General features: G+C 44.0%; 1 protein-coding gene across 2 annotated transcripts in view; it reads left to right on the forward strand.

Moving 5' to 3' along the window:
* EPS15 (epidermal growth factor receptor pathway substrate 15) overlaps positions 1-15,744 on the forward strand; it is an 80,511-nt gene that overhangs the window by 38,444 nt on the left and 26,323 nt on the right. For both annotated transcript variants that reach the window (XM_069737924.1, XM_069737925.1), the window contains exons 12-13: positions 3,631-3,716; positions 11,328-11,400. In XM_069737924.1, the coding sequence (XP_069594025.1) occupies positions 3,631-3,716; positions 11,328-11,400 (159 nt within the window). The remainder of the gene's footprint in view (positions 1-3,630; positions 3,717-11,327; positions 11,401-15,744) is intronic.

Below are 15,744 nucleotides of genomic sequence, written 5' to 3' on the forward strand. Positions count from 1 at the left end.
GTATCATTGATCCCATCCATCGACTGAAAGCACAACCTTTTTTCTAAGCTCTGCCTCACTTTTCTCCGCTATTTAGGTATGGTTCGCCAATTCCTTATTTTCTTCCCTTAATTCTAAATTTTGCAACTTTAAAAAAAAAAACGTTTTTTTAAATTTTTTTTCATTTTAAAGAATTTTAAGAACTTTTAACTTTGACAGGGTGCAAAAGTTTGAATTTGTGTAAAAGTTTGCAAACTTCTTAAGCTATTGTGAATAGTTTGCAACAAAAAGATTGAAAAGTAAGTAAAAAAAAAAAGAAAAGAAAACAGGATCAAAATACACTAGTACGGGCAAAGGGGAGTTGTAGTTTCTCAACAGTCGGATAGCTGCAGCTTGCCGCCTGGGGCTAGGGCCAGAGAACGTACCTGGTATATTATGGTATATTCTGCATTGGGAGTTGAATGTTTGGGATTTCTTAGATGAGGATCGTTCCCATCTTTACCCCTTTAGCTGATGAACCTCATTTTCTAACCTATCGGCGATATGTAGATGACGTCTGTGAGGTTGGCGCGTTGCTGCCGGCACTAATCTACTATCCTGCTTTGCTTTCTTTTGCTCTGTTCTAGCTTGCTGGACTGTTTTACTGCTTTCTGCTCTAATATTCCTAACTCTCGTCTGTCCTCTTCTGCCTGCGCAAGGTTAGACTTTTTACTACAATCTTCTGTTTCATTTCCGTTTATTACCCCAAAGCCTAAGTTACAGCAGCTGGCATCATTCTAAGTCTCTTACCTACGCACAGTGGAGGGAACACATTAAAGGATTAGGACACATTTGTGGGCACTTTTTATTTAAATGCATTTGTTTAAGGCTAAAAATTGTTTATGTATTCAGGTTTCATTAAAAATGTTGGGCACCGTTTGCCTTCTGCAGAATGAGTCAACTGAGAATCCGTCAGTGAGCTTCGTTTGACAGGAGAATGATCTCTTTTTTTTCAGAGCTCCTCTCAACTGATTTATGACCACAGACCACATCAAAGTTGAATTTGCAGGGAAATAAAGATCCTGTAAATGCAAAACGGTGCAAAATGTATTTAAAAAAAACAATTTGGAGTATATGTATCTGTTTTATTCTGAGCGGTCTTTTATCTATGAAAAATATTTTGGCTCAGTATAAATGTATTAAAAAATAAATAAAAATAAAATGGCCCACATATTTCTTAAATGGAATCTAGCACCAGGTTTTTGCTAGAGAGAGAGATGCAGGATGATGTAGGGGCAGATAACTCTGCTTCCTGCAGTGTATCACTTATTGGGCTATTTGCTGTCGTTTTGATAAAACTTTTTTTTTTTATCTGCTGCAGATCTACCAGTGTTCTGAATATTGAGCTCTGATTGGCTGCTTTCTGTGTATTCTGTGCATAGGCGGCCAATCAGTGCTGGGGGTGTGGTTGGACTATCTGGCAGCAGACTTACTAGTCCTCTAGTGATGATCTCCCCCTGATTAAAACTGATTTTAGCAAAACTACAGCAAGCTGTTCAGTAAATGATACGTCACTGGAATCGGAGTCTTTGCTCCTACATTTTTCTGCTCTCAGATTTGGTGGCAAAAACCTGTTGACAGAGTCCCTTTAAGAGCTAAATTACCATTCATTATCATTATCGGACAGCCTACTTAATGAGTTTTCAAACTTAATAATTTTCGGTTAAAAGAATTAGGCCGGGATCACACATACGCGAGATATGGCCGAGTCTCGCGGGTGAAAACCCAGCTCTGGCGCCGGCACTCCGGATCGGAGCATGCGGCCGCACAGCAATACATGGAGCTGCACGCTCCGCTCCGGAGTGCCGACGCCAGAGCTGGGTTTTCACCTGTTCCTTTAGAAGGAATCTGGCAAATGAGATGCTAAGTGCTCTGGGTGTGACAGAGCACTTCCCAAGAAGTTTCCTCGCCCTGAACCAGTCTCTTTATCTTTCTTAATAGCTCATCGTCTGATTTTCTTGCCTGATGTCATATGTCATACAGACAGTGAGCTATCAATCAAGATAAATAGTCAATTGCTGGGGTGGAGAAAAACAATCTGGGAAGGCAGAGAGGCTCCAGAAGTGCTCTGTCAGGCCCAGAGCACTTATTGCCTAATTTGCATATGGATTAAAATGCTAATATTTTTGGGATGCAGCAACAGATAAAAGATACAAAGGTTCAGACAACTTGGGTTTCAAAGATCTGCATGTTTATATATGCGGTTTTGGGGTTTGATTTTAGTGACAGATTCTTTTTTAAGTTCATAAGTCTTGTACAAAATTGCTTCAGTTCTGACTTCTGCATGTGAAAATTCCCTGCACTTTTCTCTTCCTGATTATTTAGTTTTTCAATTGATTACTTTATCTACTGAGAAGTCATATCTGCCGTCTAATAGAAAACCTCGCCAGATGACCCATATATAAATCTGTCAGGGAGCACTTCTCATGGGGGGAGGGGAGTAGGAGTCTGGTTGCCTGAATGATTTTTTTTTTCTAGCGGACTTATTACCAAATTCAGGTTGAACTTTTGATGTATCATAAATTGGCATAGGAGCTTGTGGTTTGACTGTTTACCCAGTCTATAGTCTGCTATGTACTGTGATACATAGAGGATGTAGAAACCAAAGGTTCCAAATTCTCTAATGTCCTATTGCAAAAATGCTCATTAGCCAAAAATGCATGGAAATAAGTAAAACAAAAGTATCCAAAGATGTCTTTAATATTCCTCGGCCTTATCGTAAGACAGGTGCACAACTCACTCCAATGTGTCCCGACAGGTATCAGAAGACATAACACCACCCACCCCGGTCACCTCTTTATGTGGATGTGATCGGTTTCTCTCTGAAATGTTACTTTTTTTTTTTTTTTTTTTAAATATTAGAAGTCACAAAAAAGTGGTACAAAAACTTTGCGTTAATAAAGTTTAAGGAGGTTGTAACACATTGCAATTATTTTATTTATACATATTAAAAAAATGCCAGAAAATTAAAATAAAAAAGATTGGCCAAAATTTCCAGTATGAAGGAAATCGAATAATTCTTTGAACTGTATAGAAGGCTATAGTGAATGGACTTGTGATATTCAGGCCGGTTTAATGGAGCCTCATAAACAAGTCAAAGTATGTTGCTGCGCTGAAAGACGACCACCAAAATCTGCCAATTAAATCACTAATGAGAATAAAACCAGACAGCGTTCCTGCAATCATTTAGCGAAAAATCATTATGAAATTCATTATTTTGAGGGAGAAAAGAAAATTTTATTTTTAAAGGCAAAGTTGCGGTGATGAGCATTACACCATTCACTAGGGTCAACTTTATCCCACTAATTTGTCCTCTCTCCCTTTTATTGTCTGATTTCCTTTCCTTATGTCACGCAAACACTGAGCTATAAATCAAAAGGCTAATGCTGGGAAGACAGAGGCTGGAGAAGTGCTCTGTTTGGCCCAGAGTACCCAGTGCCTAATTTGCATATGAATTAAAAAGCTAATATTTTCAGAATGCAGCAACAGATAAAAGATACAAAGGTGTCAAAATCTCCACTATTTCGTTTTCCATCCATTAGAAGTGGCACTTCCTGCACAGGATCCTGTCTACCAAAATGCCAGGCCAATCACCCTCTGGTTACTTTTCAGATCCCGTCGGCCCCCAGTCCCGTTTCTGATTTCTCTGCCATTAAGGAGCTGGACACATTGAATAATGAGATTGTGGATTTGCAGAGGTGAGTGCAAATAAACGATTTTTTTTCCTCTTTTGCGTAAGTCCCACCTTGTTTATAAGGCATAAAGACAGTCAAGGTTTTATTGGGCTGATTATTGAAAAGCTTGTATGTAGCCCTGTGTCCTAAAAAATCACTAAAAAAGAAAGAAATTAAAATAGAGGCTGTGTGCACATTTTCTAGATTCTAGGAATTCAGCAAGTGGAAGACTTAAAGGGTTATTTTTACTGACCACTGGCTATTCCCCAACTGGGACCACCGGCAGTCCCTAGATCGGGTAACTGGGATCAGCCTGAATGTTCTGCCTCCTCTCCATTCATTGTCTATGGGTAATTTTGGAGATCTGTGCTCTGCTTTTTCCAGCAGTCACGTAGACAATGAATGGAGCAGGCACATCTCCGCTCCATCCAGGATGGGGCTCTGCAGAGCATGGTACCCAGGGTCCGAAGCCCTGCGCTTAGGGTCAGTCCCTCTAATGATCAGTAACTTATAGCCTATCCAATGGACAGGGGATTGCTCAACATTTTGGAAATAACCCTATAACTGTGCCGAAATCTGCATTTGGTAGAAGTTGCTTAGCACATAAAAGTGACTCGGACAGATTTATTAATGGAGTTGTGCACAGAAGACGGGTTTTGTTTGTTTGTCACTAATTCTAGGTTTCGCTGCAGGTATGTGGTTTGTGTTTTCCTATTGAGCCGACCGATTTTATTTTAAGCCATTCCTTTTATTTTGGATGATTGCTCTTTGGCACGACACTTGTTAAGAATTTGTTCTGTGGCCGGTGAATGGTTCGGCTCCCTGGTTACAGAAACCCGGAGGGACTTCTCATTGTCTCTGTAACAAACCCGCAGCGAGGCCTCCAGATAAAGCACGCTTCCTGATGTGTTAATCCTGATATGGGTTTTTTTTTTGGCATCACTTCCTCCATCTCCCTTTTTAGATTAGCAAGCCGATCGTTCACAATATACCTGCGGCTCCCACTTTCTGGCAATGCATCATCACATATTTCCTCTAAACACAAATCTCAGGGATGAGCTAAACCTTTTCTGGAAAGCTGGATGACGCCCAGTGTGGCCACCATACCTGCCGTTTCCTGCCTCTTGGGTCACCGCTTCCTGTACACTAATGAGGCAGTGATGCATCGTCTACATCTCTACAATTAAAGAGTCAATCTGACGTCTATGCAAAATGTATCAGTGGCATAAAAAAAAGAATATCCCCCAAGGATCCAGCGCAGGCTGCAATAACGTCCTATTTTTCAATCACTTGAGGTCTGTGACTTGGTGGCTGTCGTCAGCCCCATGTAAATTGAATGGAGCGGCAGTGCACATGGTCAAATGCCGCTCCGCCACTGAGGATGCCCAAAGGGAAGGGAAGCTCAGGACCCTGTGCTAGAAATCGGTGGCCCCCACTGTTCCTGTAGGTAGGTGATGCATGTCTATTTTGACAAAACCCATCTCCTATCATTAAAAGTTTATCCCCTTCTTTTGAAGTTATCAACTCTTTGTGGGATATGCCATAAATTGTTGATCCGTTTGCTGGAATTTTCGCCAATTCTGAGAACAGAGCCCTGTATCTGTGGGAACGAACGCAATGATGCTGAGCATGTCTGGTCCCCTGGATAGAATAGACCCCCCCAGCAATCAGCAAGTTTTCGTGTGGATAAGCAGTAACTTCTAAAGATGGGCTTTCATTTCAGGTTCTTCCCTTGGCACTAAATATCTGGATTTGTGCCGTCCATGCGCCCCAAGTCTTATCTCCCACATTCTCGGTGATTGAATACATTTTTAGGCTGCGGTTATGATTTCTGTTTTTCCGTAAGTGACAACAGTCACACAGCAGCTGCCGTCCGGTGACGTGTCACAATGGCAATCTGTCTTCCTGTCCGCAAATTGTGCCGGCGGGGAGTGGGGGTGGTGGAGTATGAGCCATCCAGTGATGGAACGTGGGAAGTGTTTACCAGCCTGACGTGGAGCTCTCATTATTACTTTTTGTCATTTTTTGGCACTGGCTATTCTTGTATTGTATTATCCCCATCCATTTATGGCTTGCAGGGATTTTTATTATTATTATATTACAGTGAATCCTCTTTGCTATGAGAAGCCAAATTGCATTGGAAAAAATTGTTGTTTTTTTCTTCTGGAGGGCGACTCTAATAGAACAAGACCAATAATATCCATAGAACAATGGTCGGCCACCTTTGATGCTGCATCTGTCGTGAATCTACAACTCTCAACGGTTTTTGACAATTGCAAGGCATGCTGAGAGTTGTGGTTTTACAAGAACTAGAGAGCAAAAGGTGACTGACCCCTAAAGTAGGATTGAAAAATTTGCTTTCGGTCCGACGTAGATTCTCCTCCATCCAGTATGGCTCCCGTTACAGGTATGGGGCAGCATTAAGAAAATCCCGCTCCATTTTTTGCAGCTGGTCTATAGTGTGGCGGATGCAGGCTTGTATCTGGGAAGATGGCGCCGGGTGGAGCAGTAAAGGGCGCTGCATACATTACTTAGATCTCACTAGGGCTTCTGCTATTTATGTGCTATGTCTCTGGGGTAAGAGGCAGCAATTATCCTGCGTGGATCTCTGGTGCTTTCTCTCCTGCGTCGCCCTTGATGGCCACTGTGGAAACCAGAAGATGAACTTATGATCCTCAGGACTTATGAGCTCTGATTATTCGGCCGTCCTTTTAATTCTATTTTTTCTTATCTCCTTCGCTTTGGAATTATGAGTCTTGGAAGCAGCGGAGGAGGCAGCCACAAGTGCACGACTACTTATCAGCTCGCAGGTCACAGCCGGAGATACTCTCCTTTCATCGTTTTAATTACGTTTCCGTCCCAAGTGAGCGTAGAGCAATTATAATGCTGCGAGCGGTGAGCGACTGTTTAAAGTCACCGTGCCTTCGTTCTGCGGATAACCAGGGGTGAGTGAGGTGTAGTATTCGTAGTGGATTTTCTCTGGCATTTAAAGGGTGGATCTCACGTGCCTCAGCTGTAGATGGACGAGGCATGGTGGATTTCGGTCATTGGAGTATTCACAAGGTCAAAGCTTCGCGGAGGGTGACGAGACTTTAGCGGCGGTACAATACGGATCAGCACCATTGCGTTGGGTTTAAATTGCTGTTCTGATGTCAAAGCTACTAAATCCTAATGCAGGGCCCCCCATATGTCATGTCACAGGCCCCCCCATATATCATGTCACAGGCCCCCCCATATATCATGTCACTGGCCCCCCCATATATCATGTCACTGGCCCCCCCATATGTCATGTCACAGGCCCCCCCCATATATCATGTCACAGGCCCCCCCATATATCATGTCACAGGCCCCCCCATATATCATGTCACAGGCCCCCCCATATATCATGTCACAGGCCCCCCCATATATCATGTCACAGGCCCCCCCATATATCATGTCACTGGCCCCCCCATATATCATGTCACTGGCCCCCCCATATGTCATGTCACAGGCCCCCCCCATATATCATGTCACAGGCCCCCCCATATATCATGTCACAGGCCCCCCCATATATCATGTCACAGGCCCCCCCATATATCATGTCACAGGCCCCCCCATATATCATGTCACTGGCCCCCCCATATGTCATGTCACAGGCCCCCCCCATATATCATGTCACAGGCCCCCCCATATATCATGTCACTGGCCCCCCATATATCATGTCACAGGCCTCCCATATATCATGTCACAGGCCCCCCATATATCATGTCACAGGCCCCCCCATATATCATGTCACTGGCCCCCCATATATCATGTCACAGGCCCCCCCATATATCATGTCACTGGCCCCCCATATATCATGTCACAGGCCTCCCATATGTCATGTCACAGGGCCCCCCATATATCATGTCACAGGGCCCCCATATATCATGTCACAGGCCCCCCCATATATCATGTCACAGGCCCCCCCCCATATATCATGTCACAGGCCCCCCCCCCATATATCATGTCACAGGGCCCCCATATATCATGTCACAGGGCCCCCATATATCATGTCACAGGCCCCCCATATATCATGTCACAGGCCCCCCATATATCATGTCACAGGCCCCCCATATATCATGTCACAGGCCCCCCATATATCATGTCACAGGGCCCCCATATATCATGTCACAGCCCCCCCATATATCATGTCACAGGGCCCCCATATATCATGTCACAGCCCCCCCCCCCCCATATATCATGTCACAGGGCCCCCATTTATCATGTCACAGGCCCCCCCATTTATCATGTCACAGCGGTACAATACGGATCAGCACCATTGCGTTGGGTTTAAATTGCTGTTCTGATGTCAAAGCTACTAAATCCTAATGCAGGGCCCCCCATATGTCATGTCACAGGCCCCCCATGTCATGTCACAGGGCCCCCATATATCATGTCACAGGCCCCCCCATATGTCATGTCACAGGGCCCCCATATATCATGTCACAGGCCCCCCATGTCATGTCACAGGGCCCCCATATATCATGTCACAGGCCCCCCCATATGTCATGTCACAGGGCCCCCATATATCATGTCACAGGCCCCCCATATGTCATGTCACAGGGCCCCCCATATGTCATGTCACAGGGCCCCCCATATATCATGTCACAGCCCCCCCCCCCATATATCATGTCACAGGCCCCCCATATATCATGTCACAGGGCCCCCATATATCATGTCACAGCCCCCCCATATATCATGTCACAGGGCCCCCATATATCATGTCACAGCCCCCCCCCCCCCCCCCATATATCATGTCACAGGGCCCCCATTTATCATGTCACAGGCCCCCCCATTTATCATGTCACAGCGGTACAATACGGATCAGCACCATTGCGTTGGGTTTAAATTGCTGTTCTGATGTCAAAGCTACTAAATCCTAATGCAGGGCCCCCCATATGTCATGTCACAGGCCCCCCATGTCATGTCACAGGGCCCCCATATATCATGTCACAGGCCCCCCCATATGTCATGTCACAGGGCCCCCATATATCATGTCACAGGCCCCCCATATGTCATGTCACAGGGCCCCCCATATGTCATGTCACAGGGCCCCCCATATATCATGTCACAGCCCCCCCCCCCCATATATCATGTCACAGGGCCCCCATATATCATGTCACAGGGCCCCCATATATCATGTCACAGGGCCCCCCATATATCATGTCACAGGGCCCCCCATATATCATGTCACAGGCCCCCCCATATATCATGTCACAGGCCCCCCATATACTATGTCACAGGCCCTCGATATGTCATGTCACAGGACCCCCGTATAGCATGTGCAGACTTATGTAGCAGAGAGACCATTGGCTTTCTTCTGAGACTGTCTGAATAGATCTACAACTAGTGATGAGCGAACGTGCTGGGATAAGGTGTTATCTGAGCATGCTTGAGCGCTAACCATGTGTCCAGGGTTCTCGAATAATATGTTTGAGTCCCCTGCATTTCCTGCAGCTGTCGAACAGCCGCAGGGATTCGAATGTATTATTCCAGCATGCCGGACACACTCAGCACCAGAGCATGCTCAGATAACACCTTATCCCAGCATTAACTACAACCCAAGTTTTCTAAAGACTTTGGATGGGGAAAAAAAAGTTATTGCCTCTTTTCAGGATGACATCTTATAGATCAATGGAGGCTCGACTTAGGGGACCTGAACTGTTCAGCAGAAGGGAACCATTAAATGTTAAAATGCCGTGCATTCATGACACCGCTCCAATCATTCTCTGATTCAGAAAAAGCTGAATTCAGCGCTTGGCCGGCCCATAGGGAGCGAATGGAGTGGCGGTTGCGAATGTGCACTGCTGCTCCATTCTGATGGAGATCTAAGTGCCACCTTCTGCAGATCAGTGGGGAACCCAGTGGTCAGATTTCCACATTTTAGAAGTTCTCACCTAGGTGGTAACTTTTTCACTGGACGACGGCTTTAACTATATAATCATTAATAAAAGTTACCAGGATCTGTTCCTTCATATGAACACCAGTAAATGCTGCCGCTCTGTTTTGGTGGGACGTTTCAGACCACCATTCTTATGATTGGCAGTCCCAGATTTTGTAAGTTTATATTTTCGGACATTTCCTCTTTATGTTTCCGGCGATTTTGATGGCGCTGGTGTCCTGGGTACAAATCCCATCAAGGACAACATCTGCACAGAGATTGTATGTTCTCCCCGTGTTTGTGTGTGTTTCCTCCAAGTTCTATGGTTTCCTCCCACACTCCAAAGATTTACTGATCGGGAATCTAGATTCTGAGACAGTGGTGCTGATTTCCGTAAAGTGCTGCGGAATATGATGGCGCTATATAAGCAAAAACATAGTTATATTGGATTCTGTGGTGGATGGGTAACCAGTGCAATGACTGGCACAGGGTGGAGGAATCAGTGTAGCGGCTGGCGAGGAATATGATCCTGGCTGCTGCATTCAGGGTGGATTGGATAGAAGTTTTAATAAGAGACAAACAAGTAGAGAGTTGCAATAGTCCAGGTGGGAATGAATCAGAGCAACAGTAAGAGTTTTTGAAGAGTCGAAGGTAAGAAAAAGTTGAATTCTAGAGATATTTTTGAGAACAAAACCCCCCAAAATAAAATGCAGCATGTTAATGAGATTTAAGTATAAACGCTCCTACTTTGCTGGAACTGTGGAATCTTATGTGAGTAAAATCCACACCAAGTGCGCAAAGTGTGAACCCGTCCTGAGGATGCCTCCACACATGGTGGATTTTCTGCAGCATTTCCACGTCGATAATTGCATTGCCAGTGGTCAGTTTCCCCAAATGTGTAAATGAGATTTTTACAAGTCTTCTTATTTTAGCTGATTCTTGTATTCCGCCCCTTCCAGAGAAGATATTAGGCCTTAGTTAGCTAATAAATGGTTTCTGCCTGCTCCGACCGCCTCCCCCAGCGCCCGTCTCGGTATTGGAGACCGGTCCTTGGTGCGGTTGGGCGGCAGGACGTTCTTTGTTGGCCAATGGCTGCATCCCTAATACAATGACTAATGATTTACCACCCCGGGGCTCCGTATAAGGACGGATTATTACAAATATTCTAAAGCCGCGTCCGCCGCAGCCCTTTGTCGCTCATTACCGAATAGCGGAGACATTTAATTGCTGTGATGGAACAGAACCGTGACGGCGTGAAATGACTGGGATCCGTGAGTCCATAGCCGTCGGCAGACGCGCCACCTGTATCTGTGGATGCAGAGTCATCCTCCGGGGTTTGTGCAGCCGGGGTACGTGGGTTTGCTGGTCATGTGACTGCGGAGAGTTAAATGCCCAGCTTGCCGTCTGCTGCTTCCCACCTCCCACCCGAAACCTCTCGGCGTTTTGTATTCGCTGCTTTCTCCTTGGCAACAGTGAGCTCATCGCAGACTATTTCATTGATTTCCCACTCTCCTCCTATTGCTTTTGCCATTTCTCCCCCCCGAGCGCTCCGGACCACAATGAGGCGTCAGTTTTAATGCTTCCTAGGCCTTAATTATTCCAATAAAGACACCCCCCCCCCCATCCCCCGGGACCATGTACCTGAAGTGGGACTCCGGATTAGGGGGCTGGATTAGCATGCCCGCCGTCTCCGATGTCTTCCGATATTCCTGTATGGTTTGCTGGTCTTCCAGGGAGAAGACGACCGTGGAGCAAGAGCTGAAGGAGAAGGAGGAAACGGTGCAGAAGAGAACCAGTGAGGTCCAGGTAAGGGAGGCCGCTCCGGCACTGCTCGGCACAGGAATGAATGGACTTGTAGAAAAACCATAGGAGGGTATGCAACTTATGGATGGGAACTGCAAGTCCCAGCACGACCTGGGAGCGACTGCTGTTACATCCTCAGCTGACCTCCAAAGTATTGATGAACTTTGTCCTAGATTTTCTTTCTCCCACTTTATCCGTAATTTACCATATTAATTACTGTATTTTTGGATCATACTTTTTTTTCCATCTTCGAGACTGATTTATTTTTTATTTTATTTTTTTTCTTGAAAATGTTTTGAGCTAAAAAGTCATTTTTCAATTGGATTTAATAAAAAAAAAATGTCTTCTATTGCATCTCTCTTGCTGGCTTCAGAATGAGTTAACGGAGAGTCCCTCAGTGAGCTGCTTTTAACAGGAGAATTGGCTCTTTATTTTTAATTTTTTTTTTTTTTTTTAGCTCTTCCCAACTGATTTATGACCACACACATAGAGCACAGCATAGTTGGTTTTGCAGGGAAACATAGAGCCTGTAAATGCAAAACGGTGCGACATTTTTAATAAAAACCCAATTGCAATTTTTTTTGGGGGGGTTTTAGGCCAAAATACATGCATTTAAATAAAAAAATTGTCCCCAAAGATTAACCCCCCTACCCCTTTAAGAAAATCTGCAGTCTGATCCCTATTAATAATGGATATATTGTTCCTTGCCGGAATTGTATAAAGGTCCGTGCCCTCATTTATATACCTGGCTGGGTTTGTACGGTATGCAGATGTAGCAGAGCTGACTTTGTTTTTTTTTTTAATGATCTCGTTTTATAATACAGGTTGACATGCAGTCCTATGCAAAATCACAGTCATGTGACAAGCGGTAATGCATTCTACACTTGCCTGGGTGCATCTTTACAATTTCGGCTCTGCTACATCTATATCAGGCTAAGGCCGTCAGATGAGCCGCCGCATCCAACTCATGGTTATACATTTCCTTGTAACTTATGATGGGAAACTACTTTATTTGCTGGCACCTTATTTTCTGTCTTTAAAGGGTCTCCAGGGTGTCGCCCACTCCTTCACCCACTGATTTTACAGCCGGTCCCTTATTCCTTAACCTTCATCTGACCTGTAATACCATCGCTGCAATCAGTCGCCTTTCTCCTTACTGCCTTTTCTGCAATTATATATTTATCGCCTCTGCTATTTATCATTTGGCACAAATTTTTAGTTTACATAGGACTGCAGGTTCTGTATGATCTTCACTAGTGATCACAATTCTCAAATAATGTGAAGGACACACTCATCTCTGTAACCCTAAAGGTCAGACCCTTGTCTGCGTATTGTGCTCTGTATGCTAAATCTTTTTCTCGGATTTGCATAGGACTGCAGGTTATATGCACAGCTAGGGTTTCCTATCTGAGGGCAGCATATGATAGATTTCAGGGACTGAGCTCAGGAATAAACTTTTTTTTTTTTTTTCATGATTTCGTCAATTATTTCCTTGGGAAAGGCTATTTCTTACCGCAATTATAAGTAAAGCCTGCGAGGGGCGCTCTCCCCGTCCACATACAGAGAGGCTGAGTGTCACTACGCACAATGATTGGCATCTTATCCTGTATATAAGGAGTGCCGCCAGTCACCCATGTGTGGCAGAGAGCGCAGGGTTCACAGGACTTCTATGTGTAGAAAGGGGGAAGCTGGAGGAGTTAACTGAGAATCTGTCAGTGAGCTCTTTCAGATTCAATGACTGGCGAGTTTATTACTTTTTATTATTTTAATTTTTTCTAAGCTCTTACTTGAGTTATGACCACATTAACAATTGAAGGTGCAGGGAAACAAAAAGCTTGTACAAGCCAAACGCTGCCGAATTTTTAATGAAACCCATTTCCAAAAATAATTTTTAGCCACAAGTACATGCATTTAAAGTAAAAAAAAAATAAAAAATAAAGTTGACTAAATAAAAAAAAATAAAGTTGACTACCCCTCTTATTAGGGGGTCCCAGAATTCAGGTTAATAATGTCTCCTTACTTTGTGACAATCCACAACTTGTTTAATTATACAGTCCCATGTGTTGGACAATTTGATCTCATGTGATAGATAATATGATAAATGGACAATCTGTAAATCACGCTATATAATAATGGGTTCTTATTCCAGAAAAATCCCCCCCCCCCCCCAAAGGGCTGACTGACCATTTAATTTTATGCTTTTTCATCTTTTTTATGTTTTTTTTATATAGAAACCTATATATCGAATATGCCACGTTTTTGTCGGAAGAATATAAATCCGGTATAGTAGGAAAGAAATCAATAACTCACTGATTACTGTAAGGCGCAGAACACCAGTATTATGTGTCACCTACAGGAAAAAGAAAGTTATTATTATTATTTATTGTTATAGCGCCATTTATTCCATGGCGCTGTACATGTAAGGAGGGGTATACATAATAAAAACAAGTACAATAATCAAAAACTAAAAAGTTTTGCTATATGCACTTACAATACTTTTCTTTCTTTTTTTTCGTCCTTCTCTGAAAGTTCACTACTTCCTAATCATCTTCGTTTTGGCATCATTATATTTAATTGGCTGTAACTTACTTAGTTTTAAATAATGGAAATGTTTCCCAAGGAAGCACAATGGTAATTAAATCTACGCGGGTCACAAAGCTAATTAATGCTTAATCTGGATCCAGTATGAAAAAGGTTGAATTTTTCATCAGCGCTAATAGTTATTGTGTATTACATATTGTACCAATTCTTCACTCTTTTTCTTATTTGTGCCATCGATTGTCTGAATAAAACACCCCGATGCTGCGGGCCGTAATATTACCACTATATGACCCCCAAAAGTAGTGTCCAAAGAGAGATGTGAGACCGCAAGGTAGATCTTCACAAAGCCGCCCCGTACCTGCTAATTGGGATGGCTACTGTTCCAGCGCAGAGTTATTGAAATGAATGAAGCCGAGCTGCAGTACTACACGTAACCTGTACACAGGAGTGGCGCTGTTTTGGGAAGAAAGCAATAATGTGATTCTAGTCCTACACAAACCGTATTTAATGGTTGAAATGGCCCCCTCAAAGTGTGTTATGACTTATAGGGCCGGGGGGAGGGCAATGTGTGAAATAAAGAAAAGTAGAAAACAGCAGAGAAAATAAAACAATATTAAAGAGAAATGTCCTATGCATAAAATAATCTCTACGGGAAGGGGAACACAATTTGAAATGTATAAGGTAACGTTCACACTAGCGTTATGCTAGTTTGCGTCGGGCGACGCAGCGGCGACGCATGCGTCATGCGCCCCTATATTTAACATGGGGGACGCATGCGTTTTTTTTTGTTGCGTTGTGCGACGCATGCGTCTTTTTTGCCGCTAGCGTCGGACCAAAAAAACGCAACAAGTTGCATTTTTCTTGCGTCCAAATTTCGGCAAAAACCAACGCATGCGTCGCAAAACGCAGCGTTTTTGCGTGCGTTGCGTCGCCGACGCAGCGGCGCACAACGCTAGTGTGAACGTAGCCTTATAGTGTTTCTTTTGGCTATAAAAAATTTTATTTAAAAAGGTGGGAAAAATACACACATTTCTTTTTTTTATTCTTTACATTTTCTTACAAAATCGACACAATAAAATAAAAATAAAAATATATTCTAAGGTTTAAGTCTCATATATCGTAAAAAGCTAAAAAATTATATACGGTATATTTCTATATAAATTTCTATAAAAGCCCCCCTTTTTTTTTTTTTTCTTCCTACATGCTGTTTAAAGTTCTTTCGGACTATTAGACGCATCGGAACCACAAGATGCACCTAGGCTTTGGAGGAGGAAAAAAAAATTGAAGCAAAAAATGTGGTCATGACGCACTGTTATGGGTGGAGGGATATGCTGCTGACACTGTTACAGGGGGGTAATGTCCGTCTGTATCTGTACTAATATCCCCCCATCCCCGTCATGGTATCCATGGCCGCCATCGCCATCCTGGTATCCATGGCCACTGTTGCCATCCTGGTATCCATGGCCACCGTTGCCATCCTGGTATCCATGGCCACCGTTGCCATCCTGGTATCCATGGCCACCGTTGCCATCCTGGTATCCATGGCCACCGTTGCCATCCTGGTATCCATGGCCACCGTTGCCATCCTGGTATCCATGGCCACCGTTGCCATCCTGGTATCCATGGCCACCATCCTCATCCTGGTATCCATGGCCACCATCCTCATCCTGGTATCCATGGCCTCAATCCTCATCCTGGTATCCATGGGCCCCATCCCCTTCTTAGTATCTGTGACCACCATCCCCTTCCTGGTATCCGTGGCCACCGTTGCCATCCTGGTATCCATAGCCACCGTTGCCATCCTGG

Source organism: Ranitomeya imitator, chromosome 8, assembly GCF_032444005.1.
Source record: "Ranitomeya imitator isolate aRanImi1 chromosome 8, aRanImi1.pri, whole genome shotgun sequence".
NCBI classification, from domain to species: domain Eukaryota; kingdom Metazoa; phylum Chordata; class Amphibia; order Anura; family Dendrobatidae; genus Ranitomeya; species Ranitomeya imitator.